Here is a 17,905-nt window from a genome sequence, read left to right as displayed (position 1 = left end):
AAACAAGTCAGCATTGCCAGCTCCCATATTTTTTTTTTTTTTAATAAGACAACAACACACACACACAAAGAATTAATCCAGGGTTTCTTAACAGAGAGGCGTCCATACCCCTTGGGGGCATGGAAACAAAATGATAGGGGTGTGGGACTGGATCTCGGAATACATTAAGAGAAAAAGGATTTTCCGCATTACTGAACCTGAAATCAAAGTGGAGAAATCAACTTGATGTACAAGATAACATGCAAGTAACATTGTCAGTAACTTTACCTCCATTTTATGCTGTGATTGCACAAACACAACAGCAAAAACCTCACTAGTTGTAGATAGATGGTGTATTTGCGATTAAACCTTTACGATTTTATTTTAGCTGTTCTGCTCCTAGTTATTCACATGTAAAATAAAACTGAGCTATTAACATCTTTTAAAGACATACTGGTACCAAAAAGGACTGGGGATGTTGAGGAATGCCACAGTCTGGCAAAACGGAGTATGGGGACATATTGAGAAATCTGTTGGGGGGTCTGTGACCTTGAGATGGTTAAGAACCCCCTGCATTAAGCAATCATCATTCTCTGCCCTAACACCTCCCTGGCAAATGGGAGTATTGGGCACATACTGAGAAATATGTTGGGGGGTCTGTAACCTCAAGGTGGTTAAGAACCCCCTGCATTAAGCAATCGTCATTCTCTGTCCTAACACCTCCCTGGCAAAGGGAGTATGGGGACATTTTAGATTGTAAGCCCTCAGGGGCAGGGGCCTCCTTACCATCTTGTCTTGTGATTGTAATGTCTTCCTTATATTGTAAAGCGCTGCGCAAACTGTTGGCGCTATATAAATCCTGTATAATGTAATAATACTGCGAAATCCGTTTGGTGTCTGTAACCTTAAGATGGTTAAGAACCCACTGCATTGAGCAATCATCATTCTTTGTTCTAACACCTCCCTGGCAAAAGGGAGTATGGGCACATACTGAGAAATCCGTTGGGTGCCAGTAACCTTAAGATGGTTAAGAACCCCCTGCATTAAGCAATCATCATTCTCTGTACCAAAACCTCTACACTGATGAAAGTTGAAATCTGGTTGGATGTATGATCAACTGCACCTGACACATTATTGATTGTTACACTGTTCGCTAAGCAAGCCAAACAGCCTGCTTTACCATAAAGACTATCAAGCACACTTAACATCTAACTAATGTACGTATTCAAGAAAGGCCAGCAGGATCCTTCAGAAACCTCAAAGACTAACCTCAGTATAGTCCATGCAAAGTGACATTTTCAAGACTAATGACTGCTCGGTGTACAGAGCTAAATTTAGACTACAGCAATACAACTGCATGTCAGAACTGAAATATAAATAAATACGAGGTGAAATAGAATTATTTTAAATCAGAACAATACAAGAACAAGCACATTTCACAGAGGTGACTAAAGAGGAAAGCGTCCTCTACGAAAAGACGATAATGATTTCGGATAATTAAGAACTGTTATGTTCATGTTGTCTACATTATTTTTATCTCAGCATGGTGGAAGATCACCAATCAATTCCACAATTTCAAGGTTATGATAAGCTTAGATTCGCTGCACATATGCAGTGACAATAATAGCTATTAATTGGCGACTCTTGTAGCTTTACAGAAGCCAAGCATACAAGATCAAACCGAAATGGAGCCTTGTACAATGACAAACCTAAAAACTTCCAAGTCAGACTGAGAAGTTAAAAAGAAGTCCCTTGTGAATTCGTTTTGACATCACTGATGTGCAATGCGACATTATCTGATGTCTCCAGTTTAAGAACTTTTACATAGGTTTCTTTGTACAACTATGATAGGAGCATTATATTGCCAACTCCTCTGGAACAGGGTAGGATGTGAATGACTGCATGCACTCTTGTGGCAAAGCACCATACAACATAAATAAAGAAAATAGATGCACAAAGACATCGAAGCATACAGTTAATAAAACACATAATCTACATTCTAAACTAAAACCAAAACAGATGTACAGGCAATAGCGCTGTTCTAGAGTAAACACGACACCTATCTTGGCACAGGTCAGCAGAATATGGACATCTGCCATCTGTATAGTAAATAACCTAGTAACAATTTATAATCTCTTATGACAGCACACAAAAGGCAGAAAGCAGGAAGTGCACCTGTAGCATCCCACACGAGATAAAAATGATTTTAGCTGCTTCAGTTCATTATGTGGAACAATCATCTCCCTGTAGGCAGCCAGAACAGTAAACTCCACTATATGCAAAAGGAAATTTGTCCACACCAGAAGGAAAATCCAAAGACTTGACTGTCCCACAAAGCTGACCTAGTTGGAGCCCTCGATTTAGTGCATTTTTCACTGCCTGAATAACCAAACATCCTGACACCCATCTGTATTCATAACTCTTGCATCTCCAGAGCAGGAGAGAAAAAAACAGAGATTGTTTAAGGTGCATTAGAAGAGACATCAAAAGGAATTACCATATTTTATGACAGCCCAATCACCATAGTGACAAACTGCCAGTATGTACAGTTCGGGGAGGCAGCAGGTATTCAGCGACTGGTGCCAGAAATGATTAAATCGGTACTTTGGAGCACTTACATATGCTCGCATATACGGATCTGTAGTGTACACACGCAATCCTTTGTCCTAAATCCAGGGATCAGGGTGATCTTAGCGGAACTTACATTTTAATGCATGATGGCTCTGCGAATCCAGGAAACCACTAAAAGGGGCTTAAGTCAATATGGAGATTGGGAAGCATTGTGTAAAATAAGCAAGAGCGCAGTACAAAGGTCAGCTGCACACTAGAAATAAATATACTTAGACGCTTCTTTTTTAAACCTTATTTACTTTCTCAGGGAGGATGAGGGTAATGATTACATGTTACTGTGGCTTTTGGACAGACCTGTCTGCTGATAGCAAAACAAATCCAATAAGCTGCTGGTGTTTTTTGGGGGAACTAGGATGAAGTAAGCAAGCAAACCCCAAATCCTTAAGCATCCACAAACTGAGCACAGCGATTAACTTTCCAATGTGGTCAATGAACAAGTTGTGTAGCTACTAAAAATCTCAACTACTTCTTGATTCCCGCATTCCCCTGCCCATCTCTGTATCCTATAACTATAGCTCTCATGTATACAAAGATGTAGCTCAATCATAAACTATTAAAAAAAAAAAAAATTACCAGGAAAAAAAAAAAAACACTGCCTTTTTTTTTCTTTTACTGTCCAAGTAGCCACTGGTATAAGAGTATTCCCCTCGGTTTGCAGGTATCACCTTTCCTGCTAGATAAAAATAAGGGAGGAATGTTGACTGCTAAAAGGCAACAGGTATAGTTACATTTACCTTCACATTTTGAGCCATAGACTTCAAAATTTCCAGCAAGCCCATGGTGTAATACTTGACAAATACAGCGTCTTTAACGCGGAGGCTGTCTCGGGTTATTCCAGTCCAACATCAATTCTGGCTAAAGAATACAGGTAGGTGTCCTAAGGCAATATTCTTTCAAAAGGATATTTATGACTAGGGATGCTCTTTCTTGTCAAGTTATCCCTACAGGCTATCGGATGTAAAAGTATTTCACAAAGTGAATTATTGCTACAGCGAAACACAGCAAATAAATCTCAGCTCACCTATACTATAACAGAACCAACATATTAAAACATTACTTCTCCCTAGAAAAATCATACATAACTGAAAACAGCAATGCTAATATAATCGTTCTCACGGAGATGAGGTTCCCTGCCTCCATACAAGAATATTGAGGCAGGTGAAGCAATTGGATACAGAAGGAAAATCTACTTTAAAAACAGTGCTGCCCTCAAAACAAAAAACACACACAAAAAAAAAAAATCATACAAATATAAAACAGCAGTGCTAGTTTAGAGATTATGTGTCCTGCCTTGATACAAGAATATTAAAAGCAGGTGAAGCAATGTATTCTTCATAAATACACACACTTTTTCTCGTTCTCTACCTTCATACCTTCCACAGTAAAACTATTCTGCTGAGCTTGCCCTCTTGCTCTGAAGACTGCTCGCCGCAGGTACTAAAATGCCACTGTGCACTCCCAATAAGTCTTGTAACAAAGGTGTTTAATCGCCTCTCTTTGCTCTCTCTCTCTCTGAATCAATCACCCCCTGCTAATCATAAAAGTGCATGGAGATTTGAAAGAAACAAATCTAAAGCTGGGACTGGGTTCCAGTGTGGGAAGAAGTGCTTGAGGCTTGTGTGAATGTCCCACATTCAGCCTGTACAGCAGGAAGTGATCCTCTCCAGCACACACACACACAGAACTGCCAGCCACAGTACATCCATTCGAGCAGCACAGGAGCACCCTGTGCTGTCCACACTGCACCCATCCGAGCAGCACCCTATGCTGTCCACATTGCACCCATCCGAGTGAGCAGCACCCTGTGCTGTCCACATTACACCCATCCGAGTGAGCAGCACATCTGGGAAATCAGTGCCAGTGCCCTCTCGCTATTCACGGCGATTTCCAGCAAGCTCGGCTTTCATCTGTTGATGTAGACGAGGGAAAAGGAGCGATAAGGCTCAGCTGCACTCCTCCCTGTCACACCAGGCAGCCTCTACAAAGCCATGCCCGGGGATACCAAGGGTTACCTGCCTTGGTCCTTGCTGTGAGCACCCCCCCTTTCTGCATGCACAAAGTTTCCCAGCGCACAGCTGATCGTAGCCAGCGTGCATCCTCCGGCTGTCACACTTACCCTTTCAGCAGCTCTCTCATGGCTGGGAGAAGTGCTGATCACGGGGAGGGGGCGGCTGGACGATTAAGTTCCGGACTGGCACCGAATGAGAGAACGGTACAGTCAGTGGCGGCGGCAGGAGGAGGATTGCACTGCAGTGATACTAGCACTACGGGGCTAAGGAGAGCTGGAGGAGGGACGGCCGTAGGCTAGACAGGGCGGGGTTACGTGTCATGGCTCCTCCCACACCTATTGAACCTGCCGAGGAAGGAATGACTCCATTCTCTCGTCGTGCTGCCTGCCTGCACATCGTACAGCTGACATGTCCTATGGCTGTGTCCGAGCGAGGGGACAATTTTGCTGGGTTTGACTTTTAATGACAACAAGAGGATCGATATTTGTGATTAGCACCTGAAGGAAGCATAGGTATGACCTTGTAGATGGAAACTTATCTATGTGCTTCCTGTTACTAGAAAGCTGGAGGAGGGCAGTGTGTGTACTTCTCAGCTTGTTACACTGCACAAACACGGATCGTGTATAGTCACAAGATTTTCAGGGCAGAGGATGTGTGTGTTGTGGAATGAAACCTGCACACAGAGAAGGGCTGACATTGCTGACCTTCTAGGTTACCTAGCTGGCTCTGGGCAAAGCAGAACAAGCATGTAGCCAGCAAAGTCAGAGGGAGATCAGAACTCAAGATCGGTATACTGCATGCTGGCTCAGTGAAACTATCAGACCAGGTGACCATACACTCTTTGAATTTCAAAATTCGAGTTTTTGGCAGGGCGGCGTAAGTGTACAAGTTTTTGGCAGGGCGGCGTACTTAGCATTCATACATACTGTATATAATTATACAACTAAACAATGTACACATACACTTATTATTAAAAGTTGAAACACAATTTCCATAGCTCAATGTCCACACAAATGCAAAATGTACCACGCATGCAGTGCAATCACCCACCATGCGATGCATACTAACGCAATACCCTGCGTTCCACTGAGTTGGCATTACATACACAATTTTTTTCAATATTGCAACACACCCCAGCACATCGCTCCTGACACCGCAAACAGCCTTCCCGACAATAGGGAACAGCCTTCCCGAGACCGCGCACAGCCTTCCCAAGACCACACATAGCCCTCCAGACACTGCGAACAGCCTTCCCGACGCTGCAAACAGCCTTCCCGACGCTGCAAATCAGCCTTCCCGACAATAGGGAACAGCCTTCCCGAGACCGCGCACAGCCTTCCCAAGACCACACATAGCCCTCCAGACACTGCGAACAGCCTTCCCGACGCTGCAAACAGCCTTCCCGACGCTGCAAACAGCCTTCCCGACGCTGCAAACAGCCTTCCCGACGCTGCAAACAGCCTTCCCTACGCTGCGAACAGCCTTCCCGAGACCGCGCACAGCCTTCCCGACACTGCAAACAGCCTTCCCGAGACCACGCATAGCCTTCCCGAGACCGCGCACAGCCTTCCCAAGACCACGGACAGCCCTCCCGACACTGGGAACAGCCTATCCGAGACCGTGCACAGCCTTCCCAAGACAACGCACAGCCCTCCCGACACTGCAAACAGTCTATCCAAGACCGTGCACAGCCTTCCCAAGACCACGCGCAGCCCTCCCGACACTGCAAACAGCCTATCCGAGACCGTGCACAGCCTTCCCAAGACCACGCGCAGCCCTCCCGACACTGCAAACAGCCTATCCGAGACCGTGCACAGCCTTCCCGAGACCACGAGCAGCCCTCCCGACACTGCGAACAGTCTATCCGAGACCGTGCACAGCCTTCCCGAGACCACGCGCAGCCCTCCCAACACTGCGAACAGTCTATCCGAGACCGTGAACAGCCTTCCCAAGACCACGCGCAGCCCTCCCGACACGGCCAACAGCCTATCCGAGACCGTGCACAGCCTTCCCAAGACCACTCGCAGCCCTCCCGACACGGCCAACAGCCTATCCGAGACCGTGCACAGCCTTCCCAAGACCACGCGCAGCCCTCCCGAAACTGCAAACAGCCTATCCGAGACCGTGCACAGCCTTCCCAAGACCACGCGCAGCCCTCCCGACACTGCGCACAGCCTATCCGAGACTGCGCACTGCCTTCCCGAGACCAAGCGCAGCCCTCCCTGCATGGCGAACAGCCTTCCCAAAACCGCGCACAGCCCTCCCGAGCCCGCGCACAGCCTTCCCGCGCACAGCCTTCCCGAGACCGCACGGAAAACCACGTGGGAAACGCAAACGCTATTTGTGAATGGAGCCTAAGGCTGCATAGGCAGCCGTCCGAATGTGCTTAGGGGGGGGGGGGCAAAACTGCAACTTCGCCTGTGTAGGCAAAAATTCTTGCCCTGGCTGTGTGTGGTCCTGTGATGAGCTTTTGTCAAGGCGCTGATCTGAAAATTTGCAGCCAATCAGAAGCAGACACTGTTCAGCAGGGAAGAGTCCCCCATTCTTGCTGTTTAGCATGGATGGGGGAATCCAATATGGGTTGTCATATAGCCTGCAGCTACATAAGAAAGATGGACATGCTAATGCAAGGATAGGTAATCTCGGCATGCCAGTGTCCCATGAGGCATTGCAAGACTGACGGCCACAGGCAAAGCATGATGGGATTTGTAGTTTCACTACAACTGGAGTGCCCAGGTTGCCTACCCTTGTCCTAGCAGTATACAGATGTGTCCCCTGCACTGTTTTCAGCGTCAGCAACCGGTAAAAGATTTGGTGTTCGTAGTGAAAAACACGGATGGCACCTAGTGTGTTCAAGCTTCAAAAAGTAGAAGGTCACCAGCACGCCAAAGATATGGTTTTAAATTGTTGCATTCATTTATTGATGCACAGCGTCGCCTATATCAGATTGGCAATATATATATGTGACACTGTGCATCAATAAATGAACGCAACAATTTAAAGCCATATCTTTGGAGTGCTGGTGACCTTCTACTTTTTACCCTTGTACTAGTGTATGTCCAGCTTTTCTGAGCAGCTTCCTTCTCTATCCCAGCTGAGTGTCACTACAAAACGTACAGGTGTGAACCAGGCCTTAGGGCTACACTGAAGATACAAAATCTGCTGCTTACTACTGCCACATGCACTATTTTGCAAATTGGTGGCATAGAGGCTAGCAACCAAACCACAGAAAAAAGAAAGTAGTCTTAACAAGGACAGTTAGGACTATGTAACTGTGAAAACAGGGTGTACACAAGCGTATGTAGACCACCACACTGCAATCTGAAGTATAGCACGGTATAACAAAGTTGTTCTCCCTACACAGACCTACAGCTCCAACACACACTAAAAATGGCTGCTGAGAGTCCACTTTTTTATAGTGAGGGGGCTGGCTTGTCCATGACCAGATCCAACAGCCTTATCCTACTGTCATGCATGACCTACTTAAAGTTGAAATGTGCATAAAGAGTTTGGTGAAAGTTGCGTGAGCATCCCAAGCTACTATTTGCAGGATCAGTAGTGAACAATTAAGGAGGATTTACTGCCCAGTGAATTTCTTTTTCTTGAAGTTCTGTCCTCACAAGTTGCCTTAGCGGTTGCTTGTATTCTAAATACAGTGAGTTTGTCTTGCTCAAAAAATGGTTAAAAACAAAGCAACATGTTAGCTTCAGTTCCCCCTCATCTTTCCTTGGCTCCCCGCTACTTTATTCAGCCAGCAGGAGTAGTGAAAGTCACTGTAGTTGGTGTTTACATGGCGCTGTGGATTGTCTCCCAGCCTTATGTGACAGTGATGGGCCAATCACCAAACACTTTGTTACATGAGAGGAAGGGGAGTGATTCAGAAGTTCCCCCATACCCAGACGTACCAAGTATTTTCCTTTCAACCCTGGGGTGAACAGATTGCAGGGGAGAGAAGGAAAGATGAGTATGTGCTGGGGCAATAATGGAAATCTGTTGCTTTTGCTCTATATGGGAAAGGTGAAGGTTTGTATTAAAATATTAATAAGAATGAATTCCTCAAAACCTCTGCAAAACTCCAAGGTCTAGACATGTATGAAAGTAGTCATGCTTCAACACTGTACCAAGGGCTGCTTAATGTACATACATACCCTTTTTACAATAGCTTTTTAAAGACTACCTTTTATATGATGTTTGTGTGTTTTGTCCTCCTAACATGATCATATCAGTATAAGTTGTTTATTTGTAAATGTATTTTAGTTATTCATTTCTCTCCTATCATTCAGGTAGTCTGCAGAAACTCATCCACAAGATACTTAGCAGTGTAGTCACATGTGGCACCGTGCTCTTGCTGGAGGGAAATAGAACCTACGAGACAAACCTAACAGTCCAAAGAATAAGAAACCGACATTTAAACATCAAAGAATTGTAGCAGATCAGACTGGAATAATTGTTAGTGTAAAAATGTGATGAACAGAAAAACCCTGACAGTTTAAAAGGCACTTTTCACACGCTGCAGTCTATCGCTTTCCTGTTCCGTTCAGTGTTCCACATTTTTTATTCTCACATCATTCTAGCCCAATTTTCCAGTCTTTTTTATGCAATTCGGTAAGAAATGGATCAAAAGCACAGCTCCTCCTTTTCTTATGCTGATAACCCCAAGGGATGGAAGCTTTGGTCTGTCAAGCCTCCAGACCTACAGTTCCCAGCAAAATGTTGCAGTGGCATGTTGAATGCGTCAATATAGCAATTGAAAAATGACTTCATCCATAAAACTGCTAACAGAGGCCACACTGTAGAGTAACATAGCACCACCCTACAGTGAAAGTTCAGTATTGGGTGTGATTTATAAATGTACTTAGTGTTGTTTAACTTACCTACGCCATTCATGAGTTCCTTTGCCTGTACCAGTGGGTCATCGATCTCCTTCCTACACACTATATCATGCAGAAACACAAGAATTGTCGTCAAATATATTGCAAAATGACCCCAGGTCCCGGGGAGTGTGTAAGTAATGAAGGAACATGTATGGCCACAGGGTATGTGTAAATTAATGACAGGGTGGGCTAACATTCCAAAGATTTCCTTGGGCATCGTGAAGGGGGGTGGACGGGACAAATCTGCCTTAAAAGCTGAAAACTCTTCTTAAATGGCCTGACATTTTACAATTATTTTTTGAGAGGTCCTACATACACAGTCTAAAGCTGGCCAACACCTATAGATTATCTGCAGATTTTCTGTGGTCAGATGGAAAAGGTGCAACAGATTCCTCCATCTACACTAAATTATGTGTTGTGTGGATGGAGGAATCTCCAACTGGGCCAAGCTTCAGTATCTTGCTAGTCGGAGGAATCTGTTGCACTTTTTCCATCTGACCATAGAAAATCTGCAGATAATGTATAGGTGTATGGCCAGCTTAAGGCTGCAAAAGCTAATACAAAGATCTTCTGCTACATAGTGAGCAGCAAGTAGAGTGAATGAATTAAAGCAGAACTATGGGGTCAGTGTTTTTCCCCATAGTTCTCCTTAGGGTAACGGGAGGACACAAACTAGCGTCCTCCCGTTACCCTAAGCTCAGTATACCGCGAGCTACAGCTCGCGGCATACTGAGACGCCGGAGCGGATCCCGACGTAGATGACGGGATCCGCCCAGCTGCGAGAGGGACAGCTGGCTCTGCCTATCTAGAGGCAGAGCCAGCTGTACCCCTCCCCCGTCCGTTCCGCCAGTCAGCGCTGGCGGAGAGGGGAATCCAGCCCCTCCCCCTGTCACGGCAGAGAGCCGTGACAGGATCGAGAGGTGAGCGAACCTGGTATGTGCTCACCTCCCGATCTACTGAACCGACCTGTGGCAGTCTCATTGTCACAGGTCGGCTAGAACTATGAGGTGAGTGGAAATCACTCATCTCATAGTTCTCCTTTAAGGTTCATACACAATTTTTCAATTATTCTCTGACTGCCCTAACCCCCCCCCAAAACAAACAAACAAGGGCTTCCCTTACCACACCCATTGCTTTGAGCACTAGAATATCAAGAATACCTCCAGAATACATCCAAAGAGAGGCTTTTACAGGCAAATAACATGCATACATTAAATATACATATAACCTTATGGTTTGATAGGTTTTCTTAAAGGATCATGCTTTAGTAAACTGAACTATTTTCAGTTATTCTATTTTTGATCTGAAAAGTTGATTTCAGTGAGTAGTAAGCAAATTAAAGTTGCAAATCACTGCTAATTTACCTGCTAATATGAAGCTAAAAACATATTCTGGGATAATTTTAGCACGTGTATATGTCCTTGTATTTTGCTGTGTAAGTAAATAAGTTTTATGCATGCATAACTTACAGGGTCAGTATGTGGCAAGGCTTTAATACAACTAATCTTTTTTCTGCTACTTTCGATTAGATCATTTCCACTCATTCCTAATGGTTCTAATTAGATTTTGGCATAGCATGACTACAACCTAAATTATACAGAAACAAAATCGGTGCAGAAGCATAAAGGTGTAGTGGACATTTTTTTTAGAGAGATATGTTGACCACAAAGTCCATAAGCACATAATTCCTCATTTTTTACACAGATGGCACTTTGCCAAAAGTTGAACTGATACTGTATGGTTACAATAAAATAAATAAATCACTAGTGCGTGTGCTTATTACCTAACATCATCAGTAAAGGGCATTTGGATTTGGATACACAACTTTACATTATTAAAACTGATTTACGTGTGCATATTCAATTTCTTTACTTAGCTGGAGATCTCACTTCTATGAAACCAAGCTATCACTTGAAACAGTTACAAGACATTCCGTGACTTGTCTTCCATTCTGCAGATCACATTGTTTCCTTTCTTGTTGTGCTATCAGCTGCCTAGGGTGTTTTAGCAAGCAGGCAGGAAAGAGGTAAAAGTGCCATGCTCATAAACCTTTGGCTGAGCCAAAGAAAGGGCAGCAATGCTAATCCATGTTTCAATAAAATCAATGAATTTTTTGTTTAGTTTATAAAATAAGTTAATAGTACATTGTCCGTTTATAACATTTGCGCAAAAATGCTATGGCCTGAGAAGACATGAGTGTATCACAAGATCATTTACATATTTTGCACTGCTTACGTATGCAGAGAATAAAAAGAATTATTATTAGGAAGCATGATTCTGCCTCATAGTGTCCTTATCTGTGATATGTATGACATGTCGATGAACAGATAAAACCTTGAGTGACAATAACTAAAGACATTTGTATATTCTAAACTGTAGCACACAAGTCTTTGGTTTAGAGCCATCAAAGACATGAACTGAAGAGGATTAAAATTTATTGTGTAAAATGCTCATTTCCAAAGCACAACTGTCAACATAGATAGATGTCTTAAATGATGTTCTCATTTCCTGCAGTATGGTTTACTTTCAAGAACCTTACCTGTGCTGACACAATTGGCCATTAAAAAAGCCATAGAAACCTGTCTAATTATGACGTTAAAAGATCACTACGACTAAACCTTTTTTGGCCGTAATTCTCTTCAGGGTCACAGGAGGACATTTACTAATGTCTTCCTGTGACCCAAAACTCACCATATAGCGGGCTAATGCCAATCATTGGTGCCAGCTGTCAGAATTCATTAGCTGGCAGGGGAGATTCCCCCATCCATGCTTGTAAAGTGTATGGCCAGATTTAGTAAGGGGCATGCAAGACATCAGCCATGAGAAAAGATTTCAAGAATTCATGTACTATACAGCAAAGGCTAATAAAAGAGGAATAATTCCTTGGAGAATTATTCACTTTAAAATGAATCTGCAGATTATATAAATAGGGCTAAGTAACAGGTTTACAGAAGGCACTGTGAGGAGCCTTTACTCGCCTTTGCCTTGCCTACTTGGCTCAAGTTCTGCTTTCAGGGTACCCATACACAGCCTATGTAGGTTCTTACAAGACTACACTGCACCAGGTGGTAATTGGCTGCACATTTACTAAGTGCTGCATTGTGCGGAAGCATTGGAAGTGTCATGTGTTCTTCAGGCTGCAGTGACAAATTAACCAGTTGACATCCGCGGTGTTAAACCCCCTTCCCATCCAGGCCATTTTTCAGTATTCAGCGCTGCGGTACTTTGACTGACATTTATTCCGTCATGCAGCGCTGTACTGAAATGAATTGTGTCTGGCGACGGCAACCCGCGAATGCGACAGTGCCGTCCGTCCGTTTTTCTACTACGGGCGGACGGCAACTGGTTAATATGGTAGGGGAGCGAGTAAAGGCTGCCTACGGTTTCTCTAGTAAAGTAAACCTGTTAGATTTCCTAACCTGGTGACATGCTGGAAGTGCCTTCTTAGTGCTGCCATTAGTGGATTAGACTCTCATTTTCTACTTCAGGATTGGTTTAACCCTTTTTTTCAAATCTATTTAGGAATGCCAAACGCATATACTATACAGATCTCTTGACCTCTTATAGTGTACTGCCATTTTCGCAGCCAAATTGGGATAACAGCTGTTTTATATTTGTTACAGTGCTTTTACTTGGGTTTGGGTTTCTTGGCTTTTTTTAGGGTTAACATTTCTACTTGCTCCTTCTTTTTAATGTTAGAAGGGGTTGTGAGGGGTGAGAGGTTTGCATTGTATGTTAATGAAGTTAAAGGAGATCTATGAGGTGAGTGTTTTCCACTCATCCTCAAGGTTAGAGCCGACCTGTGACGAAGCTGTCACAGGTCGGCTCTATAGATCGGGAAGTGAGCGAACACATACAGTCACTCGCACACTTTCCAATCATCTCCCTGCAGAAAGCGGTGACTGTTAGCCCCCCCCTCTCGGAATCCTGCAGCGCTTACTGGAGGAACGGACGGGAAAGGGGGTGGGCACTGCTGGCTCAGCCGTTAGATAGTGGGCTCTGCCTGTCACTCACACAGCTGGGTGGATCTCGACAGTATTGTCGGGATCTGTCCTGGCTGTGGCGCTCTCAGTATATCACGGGCAATAGCCCGCTATATACTGAGCTTTGGGTCACAGGAGGAAATTAGTATATGTCCTCCCGTAACCCTAAAGAGAACTATGAGGAAAAACACTTAACCCATAGTTCTCTTTTAATGAGATAAACACAATCCTTGAATCTCAGTCCTAATTGTTTCTATAAGGACAGATCACTGTGGAGGTGCTCAGAGAAACCTTGATTGCTTGATTTTAAAAGATATTTTTTTTGTTATGCTGTTTGAAAAGGAACACAAATAAAACATATAAAAGGGTTTTCTCAAATTTGGCTGCAAAAGTGGAAATACACTTTACGTGTTAATTACCCTAACCAAAAATCTTAAACTAAAGTAACAGCACATAGTAAGTAATTTAGAAATACTATACATGATGTGTTTCCTTCTCATGAAACAAAATATAATTAGCAATGCGAAAGCATTATGTGTCCTCATACAACTTTTACTATATGGTGCTAAATTTTAGAATGAACTCTCTACTATAAAGCCCAATAAACAATGCTGTGATTTTATTGCAGGTCCATTTACATGCTGATTTAAAATGTAAGAGAGGGAGGTAAAAATAATACCCACCGCAGAAAGGAAATTTTAAATAGAATCACACACCTGGGAAAAATACTCATTACAGAATACCAGGTATGCAGTATGATAGATGTAAACACGTCTCTAGCACTATAAAAAGCTGTGTATGGTGTTGGCTCCCTTTTCATTCTGATTTATACAATGGGTCGTCTCTGATCTCTCTGTTGGAGAGGGTGAAGCTTTGCTACTAAATTACAAAAATGATCTCATTTGACAACTGATTTAAAGGACGAAAAATAGCGGAAATAAGAAAGTTGGAATGTAGCCCAGAAGAAAATGACATTGAAGGTATTTCAATTCAAACCAAGTTTTTTTTTTGTGTGTGTACGAAGCTGTAAACCTCGCCGTCTTTAATTGAAATATGTTTGGATTTTCAGTCTACTTTTTCCAACAGTTGTTTTGATCCGGATTCTCTGTGGATTTGAGACTGATTTCCAACAGAATGCATAGGAAGGACATTGTCAATCTGGAAGAAACTTTTCTGCAGCAGTAGTTAGGAGACAAGTGGCCATACACATATTAACCAGACCAACCAAGCTGACTACAGCTTGGACTTAAGCATTGCAGCTTATAACAGATTGAGCCATACATGTGTATGGCCAAATCTGTCTGATATGGGAAATCATCCATCTGAACTGTACTGCTGACAAAGGAAAAGGCCATGAGCATAAAGGCAGAGTATGATGCAGTAATTTTAAGCCAGGGCTTGATTTTCGCATAGCCAATGCAGAGTTTGACCAATAGCTTCCAGGGGTTGCCCACTTACAAACACACATCGTATTACTGTTACTAAATGTTCCTGTTTATAATAAGAGATTGCAGACTGATGCCATGCCTGCCCATACCATCTAGCTGGGCCCCATTTGTTGGCATCGTTGTATTTTTGTTGGAATAATGTGTACTTGCAGGGTGATGGGTCCATCACCCAGGACCGAACTTTTACCAGAGGCAACAACTTGCCTTTCTTTTCTGTAGTAGGTGTACTGACACAGCCTCTGCTACCAACCCCATTGTGTGTAGTTTGGGTATGACGTCTGATCTTGTTAGTTTGATACTAAAGGTGCCCATACACTGTTCAAATTTTGGCCGGTTTTTGAGGAACGGATGAAATTTGCACAGTGTGTGTCGCTGTCGGCATCCTTTCGATTGGCATCCCTTGATCAGCTGATCGAAGGAGCCAATCGGAAAATCTCCGATCGATCTGAGCGGGGAGCCAATGAGCTGCCTGCTCTGGTTGGGTATTCTGACAGAGGCCGGCGGCACTTGTCAGAGTACAAATGTAAACAGCGGGATTCCTTGATCGACATGCTGTTAGTGTTGATGGAGGAATCAGGTCTATTTTTTAGATCAGCCCGCAGGTTGAAAGAAAAAAATAGATCAGTTCATGGCCAGCTTTAGGTTCAACACGCAGCTGGGATAGAATACCCATGGCTGTCCGAATACCTGAACAGTGACTACATCTGATTAAGCGGTGTACAGACCTGTCAGCACCATTCACCAAAGTAAATTTTTTTTAAAGGAGAATTATGAGGTGAGTGATTTTCTCTAAGCCTCATAATCTGAGCCGACCTGTGACAATGAGACTGTCACAGGTCGGCTCGGTAGATCGGGAAGTGAGCGAACACATACCGGCGCTTGCTCACTTCTCGATCCTGTGACGGCAGAGAGCCGTGAGAGGGGATGTCCGATCCTCCAGCTCTGACTGGCGGAAAGGACGGGGAGGGGTGCGGTTACAGCTGGCTCTGCCTCTAGATAGGCAGAGCCAGCTGTCACTCACACAGCTGGGTGGATACAGACATAATAGTCGGGATCCGTTCCGGCTGCAGCGTCTCAGTATAGCGCGAGCTGCAGCTCACGCTATACTGAGCTTTGGGTGACGGGAGGACGCTAGTTTGTGTCCCCCCATTACCCTTAGGAGAACTATGTGGAAAAGCCCTAACCCCGTAGTACTCCTTTAAATCTGAGCAGTGTATAGACTAAGGTGGCCGGAAGTGCTCATTTTGGTCTAGGATCTACAATAAAAAAAGATATACTCACCCAATCCTCAATCCTGCAGCCTCTCTTCCCCTCCACTCCGGCGGTCTAATGACCCATGAATTATCACATCAAATGCAGGATCGAGGATCAGGTGAGTATATCTTTTTTTTTATTTCGGGCCCTACAGCAAAATGAGCACTTCACCCATGCAGCGTGGGGGTAGCACCACTGCAAGGGTTAATTTGTAATTTGCTTGAAGCTGTCCTGTAAATTATATTACCTATACACTGCCTAATTATCATGATGTTACTAAACTGAACTGGACACAGTTCCTGAAATGGGGTCACTAGGGCAGGAAATGAAAGAAAGTCTCCAGGGTGACATGGAAAAAAACTGTGTCCCCCTATGTTTCTAGCCAGTCTCTTTACCTAAAAGTGTGTTTATTGCCGGTTTAGCGATATAGTGTGTTTGGGGTTACGATGGTTGCTTTTTCCAGTGCAGTCCCAATGGACAGACAAGGCAGGACACGCCCTGCTTTACATAGACTATATTCAACCATCACCATGCAGTGGTGTGCGCTGAAAGAAAGTGCAATGCATAACATATGCAGCGTACGATATATATTTACCTATTAGATCACAAATTGGTTGTTCAACCTTTGCTGCTCCCCTTGTGTGTACACATATACACAAATACGCCTGCGCGTGTAGAGATAAGAACATATTGGGGAAATGTATCAAAACTGGACCAGGTAGAATATGGAGCAGCTGTGCAAAGTAACCACTCAGCTTCTCTCTTAAGTTTGTTCAGTTAATCTTTGAAAATGAAAGAGAGAAGCTGATTGGTTACCATGGGCATTTGCTCCAGATTTTGAGAAATTCTCCTCATTGTTTATTAATATTGACTTCACAGAAGCAGTGAGTACAAGTAGGAGGACTGCCATCAGCATTCCTTCTGAATTGTGTACAAATACACTCCTGTGGAAGGAATCTAGACCTGCTAGGTAAACGCATATATCCAGCCATCGTTATATACCTTTTGGAGAGACTTATCTGTGTGTTGGGGTATTATTCAGGAGAATGATCTATCATTTAAAACAGACGTATTAGGGAAGAGGAGAAAGCCTGACATTATTTTACAGCCTTGGTAAAAAGCAGAATATGAGTTGTACAGTTCCTGTCACACATGCTTGGCATGAGAAATGTCAGCTGTAAAATTTCACCCTTCCCTCAATGTTTATCGAACAAAATTGCAGAGACTGTCACAGTACGCTGCATGTGACAATTCAGAGTGTGTGGTGCATGCTGGGAGGATTGTGCAGCTTCTTAGCAGCACAGTAAGCATGCTTTATGTTCCTAAATCAGTGCTTCACATTCTCAGACATATGGGTCTAAATTGACGGCAGCTTTCTTCTCGTATGAAAAGATGAATGACACCGTCAGGGTAACATTATTAGTTGTTTGGTTACACAGGAGTTCATTCAGGGGTATTTATCAAAACTGAAACAGACAAAATCTGGAGCAGCTGTGTAAGGCAACCAATCAGCATCCACCTTTCATTTTCAAACCTTAGCTGGGCAAAAGGAAAAGAGAAGCTGATTGGTTGTCATGCACAGCTGCTCCAGATTTTGTCTGCTTCAGTTTATAGTTACCCCTATTTTGTTCATCTGCATAGAGGATTTCTCTACTTTTACATAAAATATTTTGAAATAAGTGCCCCCCCCCCCCCCCCCCCCTCCCCCCCCCCCTCTCCCTCCAAGC

General features: G+C 43.8%; 1 protein-coding gene across 3 annotated transcripts in view; it reads right to left on the bottom strand.

Moving 5' to 3' along the window:
• Nucleotides 1-17,905, bottom strand: part of LOC108790770 (dystrophin-like) — a 505,563-nt gene that overhangs the window by 170,435 nt on the left and 317,223 nt on the right. For 2 of the 3 annotated variants that reach the window (XM_018561113.1, XM_018561114.1), the window contains exon 1: nt 4,727-4,933. The exons of the other annotated variant lie outside the window; for it this stretch is intronic. In XM_018561113.1, the coding sequence (XP_018416615.1) occupies nt 4,727-4,746 (20 nt within the window). In that variant the 5' untranslated portion in view covers nt 4,747-4,933. Of the gene's footprint in view, nt 1-4,726; nt 4,934-17,905 lie in introns of those variants that run through there. 3 annotated transcript variants of the gene reach the window in all.

The sequence above is a fragment of the Nanorana parkeri genome, unplaced genomic scaffold (assembly GCF_000935625.1).
Source record: "Nanorana parkeri isolate BGI_ZX_2015 unplaced genomic scaffold, ASM93562v1 scaffold500, whole genome shotgun sequence".
Lineage (NCBI taxonomy): Eukaryota > Metazoa > Chordata > Amphibia > Anura > Dicroglossidae > Nanorana > Nanorana parkeri.
This window is presented reverse-complemented; position numbering and strand designations above follow the sequence as displayed.